General features: G+C 37.7%; 6 protein-coding genes and 1 pseudogene across 6 annotated transcripts; 6 read left to right on the top strand and 1 right to left on the bottom strand.

Annotated features, from left to right (window-relative positions):
- Nucleotides 1-1,287: 1,287 nt before the first annotated feature.
- On the top strand, nt 1,288-3,079 carry LOC108116977 (protein yellow). Its single transcript, XM_017229138.2, is given in 4 exon segments — nt 1,288-1,333; nt 1,397-1,499; nt 1,501-1,648; nt 1,925-3,079. Coding segments are annotated over 4 exon segments (1,308 nt in total). The 5' UTR covers nt 1,288-1,331; the 3' UTR covers nt 2,980-3,079.
- A 280-nt stretch (nt 3,080-3,359) lies between these two features.
- LOC108116959 (protein yellow) lies at nt 3,360-4,997 on the top strand. The gene is made up of 3 exons (XM_017229115.2): nt 3,360-3,755; nt 3,810-4,203; nt 4,271-4,997. The coding sequence occupies exons 1-3, from the start codon at nt 3,408-3,410 to the stop codon at nt 4,759-4,761; spliced, it is 1,233 nt and encodes a 410-aa protein (XP_017084604.2). The 5' UTR covers nt 3,360-3,407; the 3' UTR covers nt 4,762-4,997.
- Nucleotides 4,998-5,084: 87 nt separating this feature from the next.
- On the top strand, nt 5,085-5,608 carry LOC108116961 (dolichol-phosphate mannosyltransferase subunit 3). The gene is made up of 2 exons (XM_017229117.2): nt 5,085-5,325; nt 5,392-5,608. The coding sequence occupies exons 1-2, from the start codon at nt 5,176-5,178 to the stop codon at nt 5,524-5,526; spliced, it is 285 nt and encodes a 94-aa protein (XP_017084606.1). The 5' UTR covers nt 5,085-5,175; the 3' UTR covers nt 5,527-5,608.
- An 848-nt stretch (nt 5,609-6,456) lies between these two features.
- On the top strand, nt 6,457-9,706 carry LOC108116960 (GILT-like protein 1). The gene is made up of 4 exons (XM_017229116.2): nt 6,457-6,677; nt 8,623-8,757; nt 8,834-9,193; nt 9,259-9,706. The coding sequence occupies exons 1-4, from the start codon at nt 6,606-6,608 to the stop codon at nt 9,442-9,444; spliced, it is 753 nt and encodes a 250-aa protein (XP_017084605.2). The 5' UTR covers nt 6,457-6,605; the 3' UTR covers nt 9,445-9,706.
- Nucleotides 9,707-10,092: 386 nt separating this feature from the next.
- On the bottom strand, nt 10,093-10,523 carry LOC108116852 (annotated as a pseudogene).
- Nucleotides 10,524-11,259: 736 nt separating this feature from the next.
- On the top strand, nt 11,260-11,677 carry LOC108116848 (cuticle protein 16.5-like). Its single transcript, XM_017228903.2, has one exon. It carries the CDS (start codon nt 11,287-11,289, stop codon nt 11,611-11,613), a length of 327 nt encoding a protein of 108 aa, XP_017084392.2. The 5' UTR covers nt 11,260-11,286; the 3' UTR covers nt 11,614-11,677.
- Nucleotides 11,678-15,587: 3,910 nt separating this feature from the next.
- On the top strand, nt 15,588-20,519 carry LOC108117006 (neuropeptide CCHamide-2). Its single transcript, XM_017229174.2, is given in 6 exon segments — nt 15,588-15,847; nt 16,654-16,734; nt 18,409-18,581; nt 18,583-18,642; nt 18,813-20,127; nt 20,178-20,519. Coding segments are annotated over 4 exon segments (396 nt in total). The 5' UTR covers nt 15,588-15,847; nt 16,654-16,658; the 3' UTR covers nt 18,900-20,127; nt 20,178-20,519.
- The last annotated feature ends 1,209 nt before the right edge of the window (nt 20,520-21,728 follow it).

Here is a 21,728-nt window from a genome sequence, read left to right as displayed (position 1 = left end):
GTATAATTCTTAGTGGCGTGCGCCTCCGCCACTTTAGTTTGCATATAAAAGGCAACGGGCCGAGTCTGATTATAAGCCCATAAACACCCAATGATTTATTCATTAGCGATTATGAGTTTTGTTTTGACATCATTTTGTAGGCTAATTCGAACATGGAAAGTTACATGTCAATTAAGTGAGTAAGTACTAAGATGTAAGCCCTCAGTTGTTACTTATTTAATTGCTAAAAATAACAATTCCAATTTTCCAATTTTGGTTATACCGTTTACGATGGTAGACTAAATGTATAATCGAAAATGTTTTATGTTAAACCTTTTATCGGACATAACTAATTTTATTCAGACCCTAAATACATTCTTTCCACGAATTTGTTATTTGTTTTTTTTACAACCTAGAAATCAGAGAGATAAACCAACAAATGAGTCAAATAATAATGTTAGCCCATTTGTATTTTTCGATAGCCCAAAAACAAAACGACTACCCTTTTAAGTTTCATTTAAATATTAATAAAACGCCAGTGGTTTTCATATTCATAAATTTTCAAGAAAAATATAACTTTTTAAGTAGTTTAAAAATAAGATTAATAATAATGATATTTGAAATAGATTATCTTTCTTTTAGCAATCAAGACTTCTCAAATCTGTTTGAACTACTAAACTATAAAAGCCACCAAGCTGAATCATAGGCAGTTTGAATATTCATAAGCTTGGCTAGCAACACTGGTGATAAGAGCTTTGACATAAATCAGTCCATGACTGGTCCGTGGTTTTTTCAATGTCAATTCATTAAATCAACACTTTCGTACCTGTTGAACTCTAAATAGTTATGTTTGTATCTTAATCTAATAAATCCTTTAAGTTCCACTAGTCGAAGATTTTTGTACACTTTTGTTAAAATAGTTAAAGTTTTACAGTAAAGAAAAAAAGCTGAAGTAATTAACTTTTAATTAATAATATTAATTAATATTTGCAATGGACTTTTATATAATTAAATTCCTTTTAAGCTAAATATTCAGATTATATGAACTCTGTATAATAAGAAATTATTAAATAATGTAACTCTTTACCAACTATTTTAAAAAATAGTCATGCCCTCTTCCAGAGTATTATATCAAAAGATGAGACTCTAGAGAAATGAGCGAATATAAACAACCAAACTGATACATAATACAATTTAAAAACCAGTTGGAGCAAGTAAGATATATACCATCTTAAAATGACTCTTGTTTTTTGTTGTCTCACAATTTTTATGGTTTTTTGGCATCTTTTAGTTTAGTATAATGGCAAGAGCCCTCGAGTAAGGATCACTTATTGTGCAAAAGAAATCTTAAAATGTAAGAAGTTTATCTTTTCTATTTAGTGACAAAAATCAGTAATAACAATGTTCTTTCTTTTAGGTTTATTCTACCTTTAATTTTGGGTATCATTCACACGAATCTTTGCCTAGCCCAGTATCACATTAATCGCCCAAAGCCCAACTTTCCGGATTTCAAGTTCCCGTACGGATTACAGGGATATTCCAAGAGTTTTTGAGTGGAAGAACCTGCAATACGGCTTCCCCAGCGAACAGGAACGGGAACAGGTGCTCCGAGATGGCCGCTATAATCCGGACAGTCCCATACCCATTGATATTGATGTTTATTACCCAGGTAAGCAGATCTGAAATATTCTGGGGAGTCGCAGAAAGTTGATTCTAAAGTCGATTAATGATTATATTTTATTTTGATAAATGGATTGTCTTACGGTTAATTAGCAAGTTATTTATTTGAAAATTTCTTTGTCGCCGGTCAGCTGTATCATTATTTTTGGCCGCAGGTGTTAAACGAAAAAAATATCAAGTTTATATTTATTTATAATAAAGTCAAATTTGAATGCACTCCCCATAATGTCTCATACGATATTTCTAATCTTTCTTTTATTTTTAGCTAACGGTGGTCCACCTCGACACTTTGTGACTTCACCAAGGTTTGGCCAAGGTGTTCCCTACTCTTTAGCCTATGTAACCAACGTGCAGCGGGAAAATGGCAGTGAAATCCAGGCCTACCCCAGTTACCAATGGCACAGTAGCCATGGAGCAAATTGCGATGGCTTAACATCGGTTTATCGGGTTCATATTGATCCCTGTGGTCAGATGTGGATCCTGGACAGTGGAGAGATAGAGTTTATGCAGCACTGTGCCCCACAAGTAGTGGTCATTGACTTGGCCACCGACCAGTTGATCCATCGCTATCGTTTACCAGAAACTTCCTATAAGGCGAAAGTCAGCAGATTTGTGAATATCTACGCGGATGTAAGGGATCCGCCTCCCCGGGGACAATGCAAGGATGTCTTTGCCTATTTGGCAGATCCTACAAGCAAGGCAATAGTGGTATATGATGTTTTGGGTCAAAACTCTTGGCGCATCGAGAACAAATTTACATATCCGGATGCCAAATTTGGAACTCACACGGTGGCGGGTGAGAGTTTCGAGCTGTTGGATGGTCCATTGGCATTGGCGGTGACTCCTCTTGGCCTTGGATTGCGCCGCCATCTGATTTTCCACGCTCTGTCCAACGAGTTGGAGTTGGCCATTCCCTTGGATATCCTCAATAATGCCACAAATTGGCAAAAGGGACTCAGTGCTTCGCTTACAGAATTTGTTACCCTGGGCAGGAGGGGCATTCAGTGTGCCTCACATGCGATTAGCAGGCAGGGATTCTTGTTCTGTGGTTTTCTAGATCCCATCGGGATTTTTGCATGGGACATAAGAAAGCCCTACAACCGGCAAAATGTCCAGCTGGTGGCTCTTAATCCGGTCACCCTACAGTTTGTGAGTGGTATGAAGATTATCCAAAGACCCTCGGATGGCCGAGAGGAACTATGGCTGCTGTCCGATCGTCTGCAGAAGATATTTGCCGGAACTATTGACTACAGGGAAATCAATTATCGGGTGATGCGATGCGATGTGGAAGACCTGCTGCAGGGGCGGGGCTGCTTTTAGATGTCCAATGCCCATTGCCCAGACCCTTAAGATCTATGTAAACACTCTTAAAGCCGACATAAAAGATGTCCATCCCATAAATCTTGGGACTATTCGAAAGTGTTTGCTCGGCCGCCACAGGTACACGACCTTTGTCTTTGATTTGATGGTCAATTACACTAGAAAAAATAAATGCAAGGATGTTACTCGAATTTTGTTCATTCTTTTTAATTTTTTTGTATTTTTTATTTAGTTTTTCAGATATTAAAATTTGAGCTCATAAGAAGGTTTCGTTCCATTTTAAAAGTATATATAGGTTCTAGGTTCATTTTTTCAGGTGTACTTTTATTGGAGGGCTAAGAACTTTTGAGCCTACCTGCGCATCTTCAGTCTTCGGAAACCGTTTGAACCGCGCGGAACTGTCACATTTCAGGTCCTCAGCTAGTGCCATGATAACCATTCTCATCTGCTTGTTCTGTGCAGTTCAGGGCCAACAGTTGGTCCTCAAGGAGCTGCACACTCTGCACCAGTGGACGAACCTCAGCTTGAGCGATGATTTGTCCAAGGGAAATCGCTTTTTGCCAGTGGATGTGGACATTGAGTATGGCGATAAGGGCAGACATCGCACCTTCCTCACAATTCCGCGACTTGGGATGACCACACCCTTTACATTGGCCACCGTGATCGCGGATGACAATGCAGTGGTAGATAATCCTAGGCTGGAACCGTATCCCAATGAGGAGTGGCATGTGCCTCCTAATAATTGTTCTGGCATCACCTCCGCAATTAGGACCTATGTGAGTGCTATAATATTAAACCTATAAAATCAGATATATATTCCATTTTGTCAGATCGACGAATGCTGGCGACTCTGGGTGGTGGACTCAGGGCAGGTCAACTCCATTCAACTATGTCCTCCCCAAATACTCACCTTCGACCTTGTCAAGGACGAGCTAATCCAACGACACTCACTTCCTCCCGAATCCTACACACCCAGTGTGTCTATCTTCACAGCTTTGGTGGTGGATCTTGCAGAGAGTGGAACGCCCAATCGATGTGTCGGTGGTAAGGCCTATATAGCTGATGCTTGGGGATATGGTCTGATCGTCTTCGACTCCTTGTCGGGTCGATCGTGGCGCATAGAGCACGAGTCCATGAAGCCGACACCTTTAATAGGATTGGCGCGCTCCAGCAACTCCCAGGCCGGTATATTCACAGTAAGCCTGAGTCCCAGTGAAGTGGAAGGTATAGAATATTTGAACTTAATCATCAAATTGAAAAATTTAAATAATAAGTTTATAATCCTTTACAGATCGTTTTCTGTATTTCCATACCCTGAATGCCTTCAACGAGGTCAGGGTTTCCCTTTCCCTTATCAACAACGAAACTCTTTGGAAATCACCGAATGCCAGCGATATCGAGGATCACTTTCGAACCCTGGGCACCCGGGGAATTCAATGCGAATCAGAAGTGATGGATCAGTCGGGAAATCTCTACTGCAGCCTTATCAGGTTGGGGGCACTCGTGAAATGGGAAGAAAAATCCAATTACACGGCGGACGATCTGCAAGTGGTGGCTTACAATCCGCACAAGATCAAGTTCGTTACGGGCTTAAAGATCAACCGGAATTCCAAGGGAGAGGAGGAGCTCTGGGCCTTGAGTAGCCAGCCGAAACTCTTTGTGGGCGGTGCCTTGCCCGAGAACGAGGTCAAGTTCCAAATAATTGGCTGCCGAACGGCTGACCTCCTTGCCAATACGCCATGCACAGTGGGGGCTGCTGAGGACACGCCCACAAATGTTTAAATAAATCTTAGATTTAACTAGTTTTAAACTACTTCTATCGATAAATTTTTATTTGAATTGCTAACTCTGCAAGGCTGACTGCTACGGAACTTACTTTAGTATTTCTTGTGGGACTTTCAGCGACCGACAAGCTAATAAAGCGGCATTTTTAACTTCCGTACTCAGAGTTCAAAGAAGTAGACCAAAAAAAATAAAGTAAAGCGCGTTGCTCAGTATTGACTTTCCTCAATCTAGTTTCTTCCAAAAACTGCTATCCGCTGCTGTCAGTATTTTGCAAAATACTATATTTTTTTGTTTGTGATAGGTTGGCACTTCTGTCAGTAATCGATAGTCTGAACAAATATCGATTTAAGTTCTATGTTTACGTGTATTTATTTTTGATTTAGTTTTGTTTATCAATAGAACTTATTAATTATGACAAACCTACAACGTTGGCTGTTCTACGCATCGCTCTTTGCGGTTCCCTACCTTTCAATTGTTTTGGGAACAGTGCAAACTCAATTTACAAACAAGTATTTTCTTCATATTCAACTTCTACCTCTTTTGCTGCTCGTGCTTTTTGGTGTAAGTTTTTGGGATTATTACTGTAGATAAGAATAGATATTAATTATGATAATATCTTACCCTCAGATCTATTCCGTTTGGACTGTTCTCTATCGAACTCTGACCTTTAATGATTGCCCTGAAGCCGCTAAGGAACTGCAGGATGAAATTCTGGAGGCTCGTAAAGATTTAATAGCAAAGGGATTCCGGTTTCGCGACTGATGGAATGAGGACACTTCGTCCTTTAAGGACCTGTGCATGTTAATCTGTAATTCCATTATTTATAAAAATTCACGCAAATGTACAAGATACCGCTTTCTGGGTGGGCGGTCGGCCTGAAGGCATTGATTTCCCCAGGTGCCAAAAGTTGGAGAACACATTTCTGTTGAGGTTTTGTTCTAAGGGATTGGAAAGTTTTCAATAATTGCAAAGCTAACATTTGGAGTCCTTGCGGATTGTATGCAAATACAGAAACAAATATATTGTATATGTAAGATATAGCCTTCCGACCGCCAAATTGGTGATGTACAATATAATAAGAGCTGAGGTCCAAGATGGAGTTATACGGTAAAGAAGTTTGATCTCTGTTAAAAGTGTTTTAATGTATTGAAATACACGGACATGGCTTTATCACTCGTTTATAATACATCTCAAGAATACATTATTGGAACGTGAATGTCTCCTTCCCAACATTAACTCAAAATTTTAAGGCTAAAAATAAGGACTTTGTTAGAACAACTCAGGTTTTTAAATATGTTTACCATGAATAGTATATGGTATAGGACTTAATATTATTATAAGCTTAATTGAAATAGAGATATATGGTAAAAAAAAGTTTATAGCATGAATGAAAAAAGATTAACAAGAGTATCAAGATCCGTTTTTTTTATGAACTAACGATAAAATCAAATAATCGATCCACTCCATCTCTCATTGCCCCCAATGCTCTCAGCTTAAACTCCATCTCTGACTGGAATAACAACCGATCGACACTCCGGAATATTGAAGACTCTATATATATACAAACATACATGTGTACATAAATACTTACGATTAAACCAAACCCAGCCCAAAATTCATGCAGGTCTGACTTTGCACCTCTGCCGCTTTCATTCCAGTCTGGAAAGCCGCTGTTGACTCGGGTCTATAACGCCAAGCTCTCTACAACAAACAACAGTTCGCGCTTAGCCACCGAACCGCTAACATCACGACTGCTGTTCGTTTCGTGGACAATTATATATATACATATATAACAAAAAGACATAATTTCAAGAGTTCTCAGAACAACAAGAAGCCAGAAAATGAGTCACAAAATCGTCGCTGTGTGCCTCCTGATGAGCTGCCTGATTGCCTCCGCTTATAGTGCTGCAAAGGTGAGTTTCCGGCTAATGCATTATAATGGAAAAACCGCGAGAAATAGACAAGCCAAAAATAACAGCGGGCTAAACTTAAATCATTACACAACAGCTAAGCGTGTCAGGGGCACCGAAAAGCATTTACCATCTAGGTGAAGACGTGATTAAGTTGAAAAACCAAATAGTAGGTAGAGGAAAAAATATAAAAAAAATAAACCCATAGAAAAGCTGCACCCTTTTCGTGGCAGCAACAAGTGGCATTTGGATGCAGAGTGTAACGAACTGTGCCACCACCACCAGTCATACAAATCGGAAAATGCCGCTGTGGAAAAGCATAGAGCATAATTGACATTATAAATAAGCCAGAGAGCGGCCCTCTTGCTCTGTTGTTATTTTCATTTCAATACAAGAACCGGTTTCCTACGACCAGTTTCGATTTCTCATAGAGGGAACCGGTGTGCCGGCAACCCAACTGCAACTTCGTTCTACACATAGAATAAATTTTTAATAGGTGAACCCCGATGTTGAATATGTTTTGTAGTTATTTCAATCGGGTTATATATCATTCGTAGACTTTCAAACCTTTTATATATCTGCTTTAATCGAATGATATAACTTTAGAAAAAGGAAAAGGTGTCTATTAATAGTAAAATATTCCATTAAAAATTTGGTTTAACATTTTAAATATTTTTAAAGTATATAACGTAAAAGTATGTTATACGCTGTCATCTCTTAAATACCTTAAAAATATAAATAACTCGCACCTTATATATATATGCCTCATTACTACTTATATATATTCTCGATCACGTATCAAATGGTCTTAATTTTTTTGTGTGCACATCTCAACTGAGCTCTGTTGTGTCTGCTTCTGTTGTTGTTTAGATCGAGAAGAATGGAGGGTTCTTTCAGCGATGTGTCATTAGCTTTATATAACTTTAACTTCAGCAAATACAATTTGCATTTGAGTATATAGAAGTGTATATATTTGTTATTATTTTCATTTTTATTGGTTGGCATTGTTCAATGATTTGCGCTTCAGTCACGAGCTGTAAAAAACTATTAGAATGAATAGTACTTTTTTCATTCGAGATAGCCCCCATTTATTGAGAATCATCTATTAACAGCTTTAATTTGGGGTAAAATAATCAACTCAAATTGCATTAATCGAGTGAGATTTGAAAATAAATAAACATTTGTGTTACAATCACGTAAGTTTAAAATTTAATGAGATATGGAAAAACGTGATAAAAATGTATACTAAGTGATTTTCAGGTCGACTGTACGCACTCTTTAGATCTTTTCTGAAAAAGTCAATTTTGGGTGTTTGACAAATAATAGATAAGAACTCATCATTTTTTTTTGGCACTTGAATGCTTTTTTATCCACTTTGCCGGCATTTCTGAATTCACTTAAATTGGTAAAGTAAATAAGATATAACAAGTCACATGTCCAAACCAAGTGTACAAACATAAATATCACAAGTCAAATATTAAGAAATTAAAAAGGCTTAAATAACATAAATTATTAATAACTTACTGCTTTCTTTTGCATCAAATTTAAAACCCTTTTTCGTTTCGAAACCTAACTATAGTTATTTATTATTCTTATCTATAACTTTAGCATGTATAATGGTTCAAGTTCAACAATATTTTGGCTTGTTGATTGGAGCATGTGGCTGTTGTCCCCAATTGATAAACAAAGAGCAGCAATATTTGGACCCTGTCCATTCAGCCGCATGTGATTTGCATGCCTTAGTTTGGATGCACTCTCGAAAAATGCAAATTAGAAAAACCACCCACATTGCTATTGAAACGAGTGCAGCCCATTTATACACAGAAAGAAATAAGCAGAGGGAAAATTTTGTAATTCAAAGTCAATCTTTGACTTAATCAAAAAATAGGCTAAGACTATATCGTTTCTAAGAAATCAGGCTAAGACTATATCATGGTACTTTTTATAGGTCCCTATTGCCATCTACTACGAATCCCTGTGTCCGGACAGTGCCAAGTTCATTACGGAGCAGGTTTACCCGGCAGTTAAAGGAGAGCTTCGTGATGTGGTGGAACTCACCTTCGTGCCATTCGGAAAGTCAACAGTGAGTGGCACATAACCCCGTTTAACGCCAGGACAATGGCTCATTTGCATGGCTGTTTTGCTTGCTCCTTCCACAGTTCGTCACTCAGGGCTCCGAGGTGACGTTTACCTGCCATCATGGACCGAATGAGTGCTATGGAAACAAGGTACACGCCTGTGCCATCGAACACATTCAGGCCAACTCCTACCAGGTGGAGTACACCCGCGAGTCCCTGACGATTGACTTCATCAACTGTCTAATGAAGGCGGGCAAGAACTTCCCCGACAACGTCTATCCCGGCCAGCGATGTGCAACGGAAAACCACATCAACAACTGGGAGAACATCAAGAGCTGCGCTAACTCCACCGAGGGAAGTGTCCTGCTTAAGAAGGCTGGTGAAGCCACCCAGCGACTCCAGGAGCCACTGACCAGCGTGCCCACCATTCTGTTCAATGAGGTTAGAAATTGAATTAAAAATTTATATAATATTTTTTAAACTGTATTTTATTTCTTATTATTTAGCAATTTGACAAGCAGGTTAATGATCGCGCCCAGACAAACTTCGCTGGCACCATCTGCAAATACGTATCCGCCCCTCAGCCTCGCATCTGCAACCAGCACAATGGAGCCAACACTCCTTCCTTGGCCAGCGTAAGCGCCATCCTTAGCTCCTTGATCGGTCTTTGGTTTATCCGCTCCTTCTACTAAGCTAAGCTAAGCTTAACAACTGTCCACTGTCTTCGATTTCTCCACATAACTCTTCCAACTCAGCTCAGACCTCTGGCAATCGGGAATCTCAACACTTTATGCTATGTTTTACTCTTGAATTTTTTATTGGTTTTGTTTTTAGGCCAATTGAAACGCAAGCCGTCCAATAATCCAGCTCGATTATGTGTATAAGAAATCAAATTAGTTTTCCAAGAGCTGTTCAGTATGTAACAATTTAATAAAATTAAAAACAAAAACATAATTGAATGTATTTTTCTATTGAATTATTGGTTATGTTGGTTTTACTAAACTCTTCGTATGGTAAATAGGCAAATTGCTTTCTAACCAATGATGTTTTTAAATGGATTGTGCTATAACATTTATCTTGTTAAATTGATAGATAATTAAGTCAGGTTTTATGTTCTTAATAGGAAAACACCTTAAAATGTATTCAAGATTTAATAAATCGTGTTGATATAGCTTAGAGCGACAGATCCCCATGCTTACATTCCGCCGAAAAGTATGCAAGAATATTGATTCACAGCTGGATCTTAGTGAATCGGTAATAAGACCACCACTTAGAAGAGTAATAGCATCGAGTTTAAGGTTATCTTGATTTTATTTCTTTAAATGTTGTCTATTGGATTTCTGCGATAGGTCACTAAAAATGGTGGGCAATACATTTTTACTTCTTTTTCAAGAAGGAGCTGACAACAGCAGGAGCAGCATAGGTGATGGGGGCGGCGTACGCGGCTCCAGCTGCGTAGGTGGTGACCGGGGCGGTATAGGCAGGAGCACTATATGCGGTGTAAGCAGGAGCAGCAGCAGCATAAGTGGTGTAGCCAGGAGCAGCATATGTGGTTACTGGAGCGGAATAGGCCAGAGGAGCAGCAGCAGCGGAGTAGGTGGCAGCATAAGCTGGAGCAGCGGCATAGGTGGCCACTGGTGAGGCAATGAAACCAGCCTGGGCGGCGGCAATGAAGAAGGTCAAGCAGATGAAGAACTTTCATGTTGATTTGGTTGTTTGGGTTTGCTTGGTTGGTCAGTGACTGATGCTGTTCACCAAATTGCTGCACCATTTTATAGCAATTGTCCATTAAACGTGTTCCCAAAGCAAGATCTTAATTATGACAGAATTGTCACAGAAACTAGATTTCTGCTGAGTAACGTTTTTTGAACGCTTGGCGTTTATTACCAATGAAAGGCGTATCAAATGGCTTAACTTTATGTTACTCCATAGAATAAACTTGGTTATTTAACTATGGTTTTCATGATTTCTTTGTTATAATTGAATTCGATTATTTAAGTGTTTATTTTATATGGTTAAAAATCTTAAGAAAAACTTAAATTTTTGAACTTAACCTTTTAGACTCAAAAATTGTTATAAAAGTATTTTATCAGAAGGGTTCTTAATGTATTACCTGAAATAAAAAAAAAAAATTACTACTTTCTATCTTTAAAGCATTTTTATGAATATTTAATTTGTAAAACTTGTTACAGCAACAACATTTCTCCAGCCAATGTATATTTAAATAATTAGGACAATACCAATCAGAATCAAAGATAAGCAGTTAACTAGTTGCCATCTACTCAAGCGAATTTTGAAAAAGAGTAATCCATTTGACACGCCGTTGGCTGGTAATACCCAAGGTGCGGCTTCCGCGTTCAACGAACATTACGTACAAAAAATCTTGATGCGGACGCAATTGTGTTCTAATTAGGGTTTCTATATTTCAAAACCCGTTTGGTAAAGTGACGAAAATTTCCCTATAAAATGGTTCAGTAATTTGGTGAACAGCATCAGTCACTGACCAACCAACAAACCCAAACAACCAAATCAACATGAAGTTCCTCATCTGCTTGACCTTCTTCATTGCCGCCGCCCAGGCTGGTTTCATTGCCTCTCCTGTGGCCACCTATGCCGCTGCTCCGGCTTATGCTGCCACCTACCCCGCTGCTGCTGCTCCTCTGGCCTATTCCGCTCCAGTAACCACATATGCTGCTCCTGGCTACACCACCTATGCTGCTGCTGCTCCTGCCTATACCGCCTACAGTGCTCCTGCTTATACTGCTCCGGTGACCACCTATGCCGCTGGTGCTGCCTTCGCCTCTCCTATTACCACCTATGCTGCTCCGGCTGTTGTCAGCTCCTTCCTGAAGAAGAAGTAAACAGAAAATATGAAATTGAAAAGTTGAAAATGGTATCACTTGAATAAAATATATAACTCGAAAAAACAAACTTTTAAAGAAACAGTTTTGTATTGATTTATATATACTACTCGTATACTTTAATTACTATAATTAAAGGTAACTAAACCTTTCTTATCTAGGGATTTCCCCACTATAATAATCATTAAATACCTATCAGATAGGCTTAAAGTAATTATAATCATTGAATAGTTTCCAGATTAGTTTATAGAAATAGTTTTCATGAAAATGCATGTGAGATTTCAAAGTCGGCCAAATTATATAGCTTGCTGATAAAAATTTGGCATACTCCAAGATGACAAATGATCATCATTGAACAATGTGGTGCAATTGTGAGACCTCTGCTTCAGTGTTTGTTGTCAAATATTTTGATCGCTGGGCATTGGAGCACCGTCAGCTGCTTATCGGCTAATTTGTTTTTGGTGCCAAGCGATAAGCTGCGGGGGAGATGGGCGAGATAGGCGATATTCACTGTAGCAACAGGCTAAAAAACAGTAGCTAAATCGGATTCAACCGGACAGATTACACCAGATGGACATCGAATCGGAGGTGGAGGCGGCAATTGTTGTAAACAAGTCATTGGCGAATCAATTTGCTTGCCCTGTTGATGTGCAAGCCAGATTTGATGACCCAGGGGAAAACTTCAAACCAAAATGCTGAAATAGGAAAATATTTCAAAATAATTCCTACTAGAAATCTATATTGGCTTAGGATTAGCTTTAGTATTATTATAATTATAAATATTAAATTTAATTTGTTACAGATTTTGTTTTAATTAATACATCTGTTCAATATTAAATGCTGAGTAAGAAGAAAAATATAAAATGTTTTAAATTCAAATCAAATAGTCGATGGCAACTTCCTAGAAATTAGAAATGTGTTAAGTAATTTTTATAGAAAAAAATAAATGTAAAGAGTATAACAATATTTGTAATGATTTTAAGCTTTCAACAATTTTAAACTTATACTTAAAATATCACTGACACATTTTTTAAAGTGAATTTTTTTAGCAAACCGTTTGAACCTAAATATAAAATTTAAAACGTCTAAGATTTTTAGTATCTCCTCTGCTTTTTCTTTTCTAACATCTTCTTCGATAGCTTGCTCTCTGTAACTTAAATTTTCCTAAGCATTGATTCTTATCTAGGGGATAACAAACATAAATAAAATTAAAATGCATGACCAACTCAAAGGGAATTGGTAAGTCCTTCGCTTTGGGACCTGGTCAATTGGATTTAGGCATAATTAAGTTCTGAGCGGATTTTGGCCAACTTAGTGGTAGCGGGTGAAAGGGGTGTTCGCGTCGGGGCGTCGGAGTGCACTGGGTCCAAATACCAATTTTTGGCAACTACGTCAGCAGGCACTCGTGACTGCCAATGATGGCCATTCATTCATATCCGCTGGCTTCGGCGATGTCGAGCAAATAAATCTGAGCCCGCTGCTAATTTGACGTTCCCTGAAGCGTCCTTGTTTCCTCACCCCTCTCTTTATTATTTGCCTTTTGCACCCACGTAAAAAGTGAATTTGCCAGCGACCAAAAATATCGCTGCATACTTCTCTGGGCGAAAGTGCTTCGTTTACCGCTCGGCTTTTTGTGCGCTTCTGATTGGCCGGCTGGCTACCAGCCCACGCACACACTCGCACACCGACCCACACAAGCACCCACAGCCAGGAGGTAGTGGTACAGCTATAAAGCTGGCTGATTTCCCTTTGGCGGCACCAAAAGAACTCCGGCTTGCAGTCGAACAGCAGCATCAGCGGCATAACAGCAAAACCATCCGGCAAGGACGAGGACGACGACCAGGACTAAAGGCAAGGACATTTGTTTTGGACAGCAGTTCACCAGTCAAGTGCAAGTAAGTTGGACAGAAGGTGATACAAGTTAATTATAATTGGTAAAAGGAGTAAGTAAAGTAAACTCTGAAAGTGATATAAGTTAAATAGGTTGAAGAGAAACTCTCTAAAATTCTTGAGGTTTCTAAAAGTTAGTTAGAGTTTTCCTTAATACCAGAAATCAAGGTTTGTGTGAGCTTAAAGCTGGGAGTTTTAACTTAATGTTAAATGTTAAACAATTTGAAAAGTCCATCTTAATCAGCATAAGTACTCTCCAGATAACGTTCATTTACATTTGTTTACATTCATTGTTGGCCTCTTGCCTTGGTCAATTAATTTCCGAATGCCCTACGGGTTGGCTTCGACTTTGTTCGCTTTTTGTTTATTTGTCTAATATAATTGAATAAAATTAGGTTTGGAAGCCATAATTATGCAGATTTCGGTGGCAGTGGCAGGGGTTTTCTTACTTTCTTATCCGCTTTGATTAATTTTTAATAACTCCCACTAAAACGCTTCTGGCTATTTGTGCTTGCTGCCAAAACTGAGACTTCAAATCGCTGTAAGAACGAACCACTTCCCCAAACAAAGTTAAAGATATTAAAATTCAGGACATTCGTGCTAGCAGCTGTATAAATCATGCATTATCCTAAGCGCAGGAATAACAGATAGCTGGGAATTTTCCGACAACTTGTTGCTGTTGGAAAACAGAACTTAGCAAAAACTTTAACTCAATTTTAGGAATTTTCTCTCCTCAACGAATAAATTCATTCAGAACAGTAAATTTAAAACTTTACTCAGTTACGGAAAACATACAAAACTTTTTAAAAGTCAAGACTATTTTAAAACAATTGAGAAATATTATAAATTAAAACACACTAAGTGTAATTGATTTTAAAACTATTTGTATTACTTTACTTATTTACTTTTTTATCTGTTTTTCTTGCAAACTTCATCAGACTGTCAATCTACTCCAAACTTAACCTTCCTCAAGACTTCTGTTTTGAACTTTCAACTAGGCTTCAGACTTTGCAAAATCGCGAAAAACCGCACAAACTCTTGACCTGACTTGTTGACCCTTTTAATTTAATTTTCCTGGTTCTTTCCCTTTCCATTTGACTTGGTGTTGTTAATCTATTGACAATTGTTCTGAATCTGAACAATCTGATCTGATCCGATTTAAAATGATTTGTGCCAAAGGCACGCTTCCATTGGATGACCTGGTTCGCAGCTGTTTGTTCTGTCTTTGCGCGAATTATCAGCCATGTGATTAGAAAATTTCACACGGAAACCGATCGGCCGGCTAATCATGAACTTTGCCAGATCACATAGAAAAATATTTAAATTTTATAGAAAATATTTTGAAAATATATTGATAGGTAAAAAAATTATAGGGCAAATTTAACATAAAACATACACGAACCACTTGGTTTTGAAAATGCAATCAATTTATGAAATATAAATATCTGTGAATTTAGAATCTTTTAGCTTAAAGAATATAATCATATGAATATACTCAAATTTTAAGAATTATTTTATTAAAATACTTTTTAAAAGTGTAATAAATATAAGAGGGAGCACTAGCACCTGCGGAAAGTTTTCGAAACTCGGGATTTACGGCCCTCGGAACGGGTATTAGTGACAGAGTTGTGGCAGCAACAGCTCATTAAGGCATTATTATCACAACTAAATAGCTGGGAAAATTGATAAGCCCTAGGGTCGAGTGTTGGCATGATGGCCCTGCCATCTTGGTAAACAATTATTATTATTAAATACTCGTATATATTGTGTTTTTTTCATGTAATGAGAATGATGTTATTGTTTTCGCACTGCGTGGGTGCCTATAAATATATATATTTCGTGTTGATTTTTTATTTACTGTCCTACCAGTAGCGCTCTACATATTAATTTTCACTTATCGATTGGTCATAAATTTAGCCCCGACCAGTGACTGAAAATAGTCCAGAGATTCCAGGGGCCAAATGGGAAAGTGTGGGAGTGACAACGCGTGACACGGATTGAGCGGAGATTACGGAAAAGATCGGCGTTTATCAGCTAGGCGAGATTTCGAATATGGCATATAGGTCCGGCCACTTTATAGATCGGTCTCAGTCGCTGACGGGCGCTTGAAAATGTGAAATCGCGCTCAGGGATTCGGCCGGTGGAATTGCCATATCAAATTGGAATATTGGCAAAAACATCCGCCACAACCATATCTGTGATTATATATAGCCATCTAACGAAAAAATAAAAAATCATTTTAAATTAATACTGATAGTAGCTGTAACTAGCGAAAAAAAAAAACAAAGAAAACTGCCGTATAAATTGCACAAACCTCAGTTCAGCCAATCAGTTTAAGATTGAGGTGAGTTATTCAAACTGCACTTGAAAGCGACACGCGACCAGGTTCGGTTCTAAATAACAAATATCAATTACGCCAACAGGCCGTAAGACTGATGGGAATTAGCAGCATCAGGTGTTATATCTTTAAAGATCTTAAATTGTACTCATCAGAATTTTGTGAGCTTTTACAATTAGAATCACTAGTTTGGTTCAATATACAAGTAAAACACTTTTCTAATTGGTCTTAACATCTTGTAATATTCATTTTCGATACCTAAAAACATACTTAATTAAGAACACATGTCATATGATTGATGGGATAAAAGGAGCATCAGCTGTTGGCAATATTTTAATCGGTTTAATTTTAGTCCTAGGCCCACACACAAACTCATATTTAGTAGAAAACTCATGTAGGTTCTAGCCAATTAAATGACTTATCTTTTATCTATGAATATTCTTGGGTAAGACATTCGCCAGATGATGGACACCTAAGGAATTCAAAGCACGTAATAAACAAATGTTTTTGTGGAACTTCCACCTTTTCTGCCCTCAAGTCACATACATACACACATACGCCCAGGCTAATTGTCTTTGTGTTTCTGTGTGGGCGTTACATAAATCAAAGTTCAAAAGTTTCTGCCGCCCAGGATTAGCTTCTTAACTGCATGTGAACTCTAGGGCTGAGATTCGATTTCAACTCGCTCGTCGCGTTGTGCTCGGATTTCCTAATTAGTGTATCGCCCCCCGGGCCGAAAAGCCACATTGTCATCGCCAGAATGCCAGATTTCAACAGGTGCTTATCCTTTTACCTTCGCTTCTTCCTTACAGGTAACATGAAATCCTCAATTTCTTTGCTGCTGGTCGTCATCTGCACTGTGGTCCTGGCCGCGCAACAGAGCCAAGCGAAAAGTGAGTACAATTTTTGAATAATCATTTTTAATCATTTGTTTTTGGTCAATGTATATGTCTTTCAAAATTAATATAATGTTTTGGATAGCTACATTTTTTGTAAGAAACCTTTTGTGAACCTGATGTGCCTACCTTTAAAGTTCTTCCATTGAAAATATTCAGGTAAACTTGCCATGAAATATTCATTAAATTATCAAGCGAAAAACAAAGTCATAAATGGGTGTCGAATGGGTGGCATGATATCCGGAGTCCGGACACTCGATCCACACCAACGAGGCAGCATCAATTGTTGCAGTTTAATACAACGCAAACAAACGGGCGTCTTTGTTTTTCCAGCTGTGGGAACGTTAAATGGAAGCAACAAGGGTGCTGTGAAAATGGCAAAATGGGCTAAATGGGTAGCCATTTCCATTTCCCTTGCAAGTTGCAACTATCTCAGATACACAAACCCTGTGCGACAACATTTTCCTTGAAATTATTAATAGTGAATGTCAAGAAGTGCTGACTTGTAGTCATCTCGTTTCCATCTTAGAACCCATCTGTTTTCCCATTCGGTCCATTACCAAAAGTTTGTGATTTGATTGCCTTTTGAAAGGGCATTTAAGATGTTGCCAAGCTAACTTATTTAGAGCTCCCCAAGCGATTACTTGGACTATATTAAAGGGTAAACACAATCAGAGATACCTTATAACTTATGACTGCTTTATAGCTTAGTATTTGTAGCCCATTTCGGATATATCTAATTAATTGGTTGCAAAGATGGGGACTTTAAAATAATTATAAAAAATAATATTAATTACCAAAAGTATTTGAACTGTTAATGGTAAACATATAAAATAACTTTTGCCAATATTATGCAGCAATCAAATTCGATAGGTTTCCATAAAATAAGCAAAGTCCTTGAGATGACAGAAACTCATCAGCTTAGGAGGTAAGGTCCTGCCAGTGCCCCATCCTCTACTTAAATCCAGCGTATGTCAAGGACAACTCCCAAGTGTGCAACAGGAAAATTTATGTTTGCCTGTGTGGGCGGAAATTCAAAAGCGGGAACAAAGTCAAAAGTTTGTTCACACACAGCCAGACAAGCAAACAAAACAAAACGAAGCGAAACTGAACCGTCATGGGGTCAAATGGTTATCGCCGGATGTCTCCCTTGAGCTTTGGCTAGCGATTAAAGATTTTGGCAGTAATAAAATCCAAAGGAGCAATCTATCCTCCCAGTAATCGAGAAAATATTGTGGTGCGTTGGGAAATGCACACGCATGTGGCACAAAGTTATAGTAGCAATGGGGGTCCTCAAATCGATTAAATTTCCCATTTCTTGCCTGCCTTTTTAGCCATTTTGTGGCTGGGTTGCAATTTAAAATGAGTTTTTACTGCCTTCGAATAGCCCTTAATTATAGAAATGCTTAAAGTAAAAAGTTAATTAAATTAGAATTATTATTTGTTACATTAATATTTTGTATAAAATTAAGTTCCTTGAAATAATTCCTTTTAATTTTAATAATTTAAAATAAAATTCAAATATTATTATTGTATATATTTTAGTACTCATAAACAAACTAAATTGTAAACTATCTAAAATTAAGTTTTTTTTCCATGTAAATTTCCTTAAAGCTCATAGTTTAAGACAACACTGTTTGACCAATTCAAGTTTTTAATCTTATTTTTCAGAGGGATGCCAGGCCTACGGTCATGTGTGCTATGGTGGTCATGGCAAACGCTCCCTGAGCACCGGATCTGGGTCCGGAACGGGGGTGGGCGAGACAGCCTCCGGTGGGCAAGAACAGGACTACCTGCGTCCAAATGGCATGATGACGCCGAATGAACAGGTTGCGGTGGCTCCCAGAGGGCGACTTTAATGACTATCCCGCCCGTCAGGTGCTCTACAAAATCATGAGATCATGGGTAAGTGCCTTACCTTTTTTTGTATTTTAAATTTTAACAATATTTAAAGATGAATTTAAGCAGGTAAACAGTCATTATAATTTGGCAGAAATAAACCATCGATTTTAAAAAGAAAATTATATTGCTGATGCCAAACTTGTACTTAAATGTACTCCTTTTTTAACTTCTAGTTTAACCGACCTCGGCGACCGTCTGCCCGCCTGGGTGAACTCGATTATCCTTTGGCCAATTCCGGCGAGTTAAATGCTTTAAACTAAGCCTGGAAAATGTATGAAAAGTCGCAATTTCCACAATCTACAGTGAAAACCAGAACATGAACAAAACCTCAGCAAAACGAGAGCAAAAACAAGAACAACAACAACATCAGCAACAACAACAGCAAAAACACATGAATTACTTATGAATGTTAATTACTTTCGCGACTTGTATAAAATGTTTGATAAATGTCTACACCTACCAAGCAGTCAATTTCCATGCTAATTGCATAAACATCCAACATTAAACCAAAAAAAAACAACTGAAATTTTTAGGGGCTGGTAAGGATTTCAGTGTCAAAAAAATATTGGGAAAGTCGACAAAGAATAAATCGAAGAAAACGGCAAAAAGACAGCGTGTTTCAATGTTTTCTTTATATATAAAATGCATATATTTTATTTATGTATATTTACGAGGAAAGCTAAAGACTATATGTAGTTGTAATTTTACTTTAAAAAAAAAAAAAAAATATATATATATAAAACTCGAAGAAAATATTGAAAAACTTTGTAAACTGTGTATGTTAAACGTTATAGGTGTATATTATGTATGTATGTATATTATGGCAGCATAGCACAAACAAATTGTTCACATTTTTATTTATAAAGAGATGCTTGGTTAAATAAATAAGATAATGTGCTGTAAAAGCAAAAAAAAATCCAATATTAGCTATTGTTTTATATTTTATAATCTAATCTGGCAAAGACATATTTGGCTTCACGACCAAAGTGGTTGATTTAAGTTCTAAAATAACCCATCAAATGGTAAATACATTACAATGGTATTTATCTTTAGAAAATTATGATTTATCCCTTGGATTCTTAAAGAGATTTTTCGATTCACCTACTTACATTTACCTGATTTGGGTTACAGTAGTACATATGTTTCGGATTAGGAATCAACGCAAATATTGATTATCGTAAATATGTTTAGCATTAGGGATCAACCCACATATGTTCAGCATGAGGGACCAATGCAAATAAAGTGATAAGCGTTAGCTATCAACGCAAAGAAAATAAAGAATCCGAAAAATGTATTTATTTAGGTGCATACAACTACGTTTTGTTAAATCTTAAGTTGGCTATATAAAGCAACATTAAAATCATGTTCAACACAGTCTTAGCGGATCGCTTGGTGACCGAACAAGTTCGAAGAGTACTTCTGAAGTCTAAATTATAGCTTCTAATTTCAAAGAGAATTTGCAATCAAAGAGCAACCATAACAATGAAGGTAAATACATCTATTCGTTAGTGTATAACCTCATAATTTTGTTTTTTTAGGTTCTTGTGTTTATTTTGGTTTGTGTGCTTGTCAGCCACTCATTAATGTTGGTATCAGCCGGTCCATGTGAGAATGCCGGAGGAAACAAATTATACCAGAGATGCGATAAAAACTCAGATTATTCAATCCAGATATGCATAAATAAATGCAAGGATCGAGGTGCCCCACACGGCGATTGTGTAGGGAAATCCTGTTGTTGCTTCTTAGAAAAAAATGGTAAACAACATTTTAATTGAATAGAATCATTATATTTCTATTGCATTTTCTATGTTATCTCCAAATGAATTGTAAAAACATAACAACTCAAAAACGAAATTTTAAAATAAATTAATGCATTTTAAGTATTTGCATTGCTTTTGTAGACTTTAAAGAAGAATAACTTATTTTTATATTTCATCGTTCTCTTTTTTTATTTATTTATTTATCTAAGGCTAACAATTAGTTAAAACTAAGAGCTAACAAATGGCTAGAAGCAGTAGCAGCTAGGGCCTTCAGCTCGGCTTAAGTTAGAATATGGCTTGTGAATGTTTGGCTTATGAGTATATACAAGCTATGGATTACTATTTACATTTTATTTACAAAAACTTTGATTTAGTTAGATTTGGGAGGTGATATGGGAGTTGTTTAGGAATTTGAGAATGTTTAAAGAGTTTGTATCTGTGGGGTTAGCTATGGTGCTGATTGGATCAGGATTATTGAGGAATAAGGATCTTTGCGTGGAAAGGGAGGGGCAGGAGCAAATAATGTGGTGGATGTCAATCTGGGAGATGTTGCATAATGGGCACACGTTGTTCCTTGTTCTATCGAGGTAGTGGGCGTTTGTTAAGAATCAGTGTCCTAGTCTGAGACGGGTGATGATGATTTGATCTCTTCTGTTTAGGAGGCAGTTTTTGAGGGGCTGGGTAGACGTTGATAACTTGAGTATTTCTTGATACCAAACGGAGGTAGTCAGTTGTGTTTGTTTTGCATGTAGGAGAGATTTTAAGAAATGGGATGCATCTCTGGGGCTTAGGTTAGGGGTGTAGGTTAAGGGGAATTTGGCAGCATGTTTTGCTGCAAAGTCAGCTTTTTCGTTACCTGCAATGCCCATGTGACTGGGGATCCAGATAAGTTTGATTTTTTGGAAGTGTTGGGTGATCATATTACGAGCTAGGGTTGGATAGTGAGAATGGTTATCGTGGTTAAGGATCGCGGTAACTGAGGAAAGGGAGTCTGTACAGATGGCATGCTTGCCTGGCAGCTTGGCGCAGATGACTATGGCTTCCTGGATGGCTATAATCTCGCTCGATAGTACCAAGGAGAAGATAGGTAGGAGGCCTGTTTTTATGGTTTCGCGCTCGGTTGTAATGCTGTAGGTTATTATATCATTGGCTTTGGAGCCATCTGTGTAGATGAAGTTGTGATTAGGATAGGATGATTTGAGGGACTAGAAGAGTTGTGGGAAAACGATTGGGGGGTAGTGTTTTTATTATATTTGGAGAGGGAGGCTGTGGCTTTGATGATGTTGAGCAAAAAGTCAAAAACGGTCAGAATATAGAATGTCATACCTT

The sequence above is a fragment of the Drosophila eugracilis genome, unplaced genomic scaffold (genome assembly GCF_018153835.1).
Source record: "Drosophila eugracilis isolate 14026-0451.02 unplaced genomic scaffold, ASM1815383v1 contig_415, whole genome shotgun sequence".
Lineage (NCBI taxonomy): Eukaryota > Metazoa > Arthropoda > Insecta > Diptera > Drosophilidae > Drosophila > Drosophila eugracilis.
This window is presented reverse-complemented; position numbering and strand designations above follow the sequence as displayed.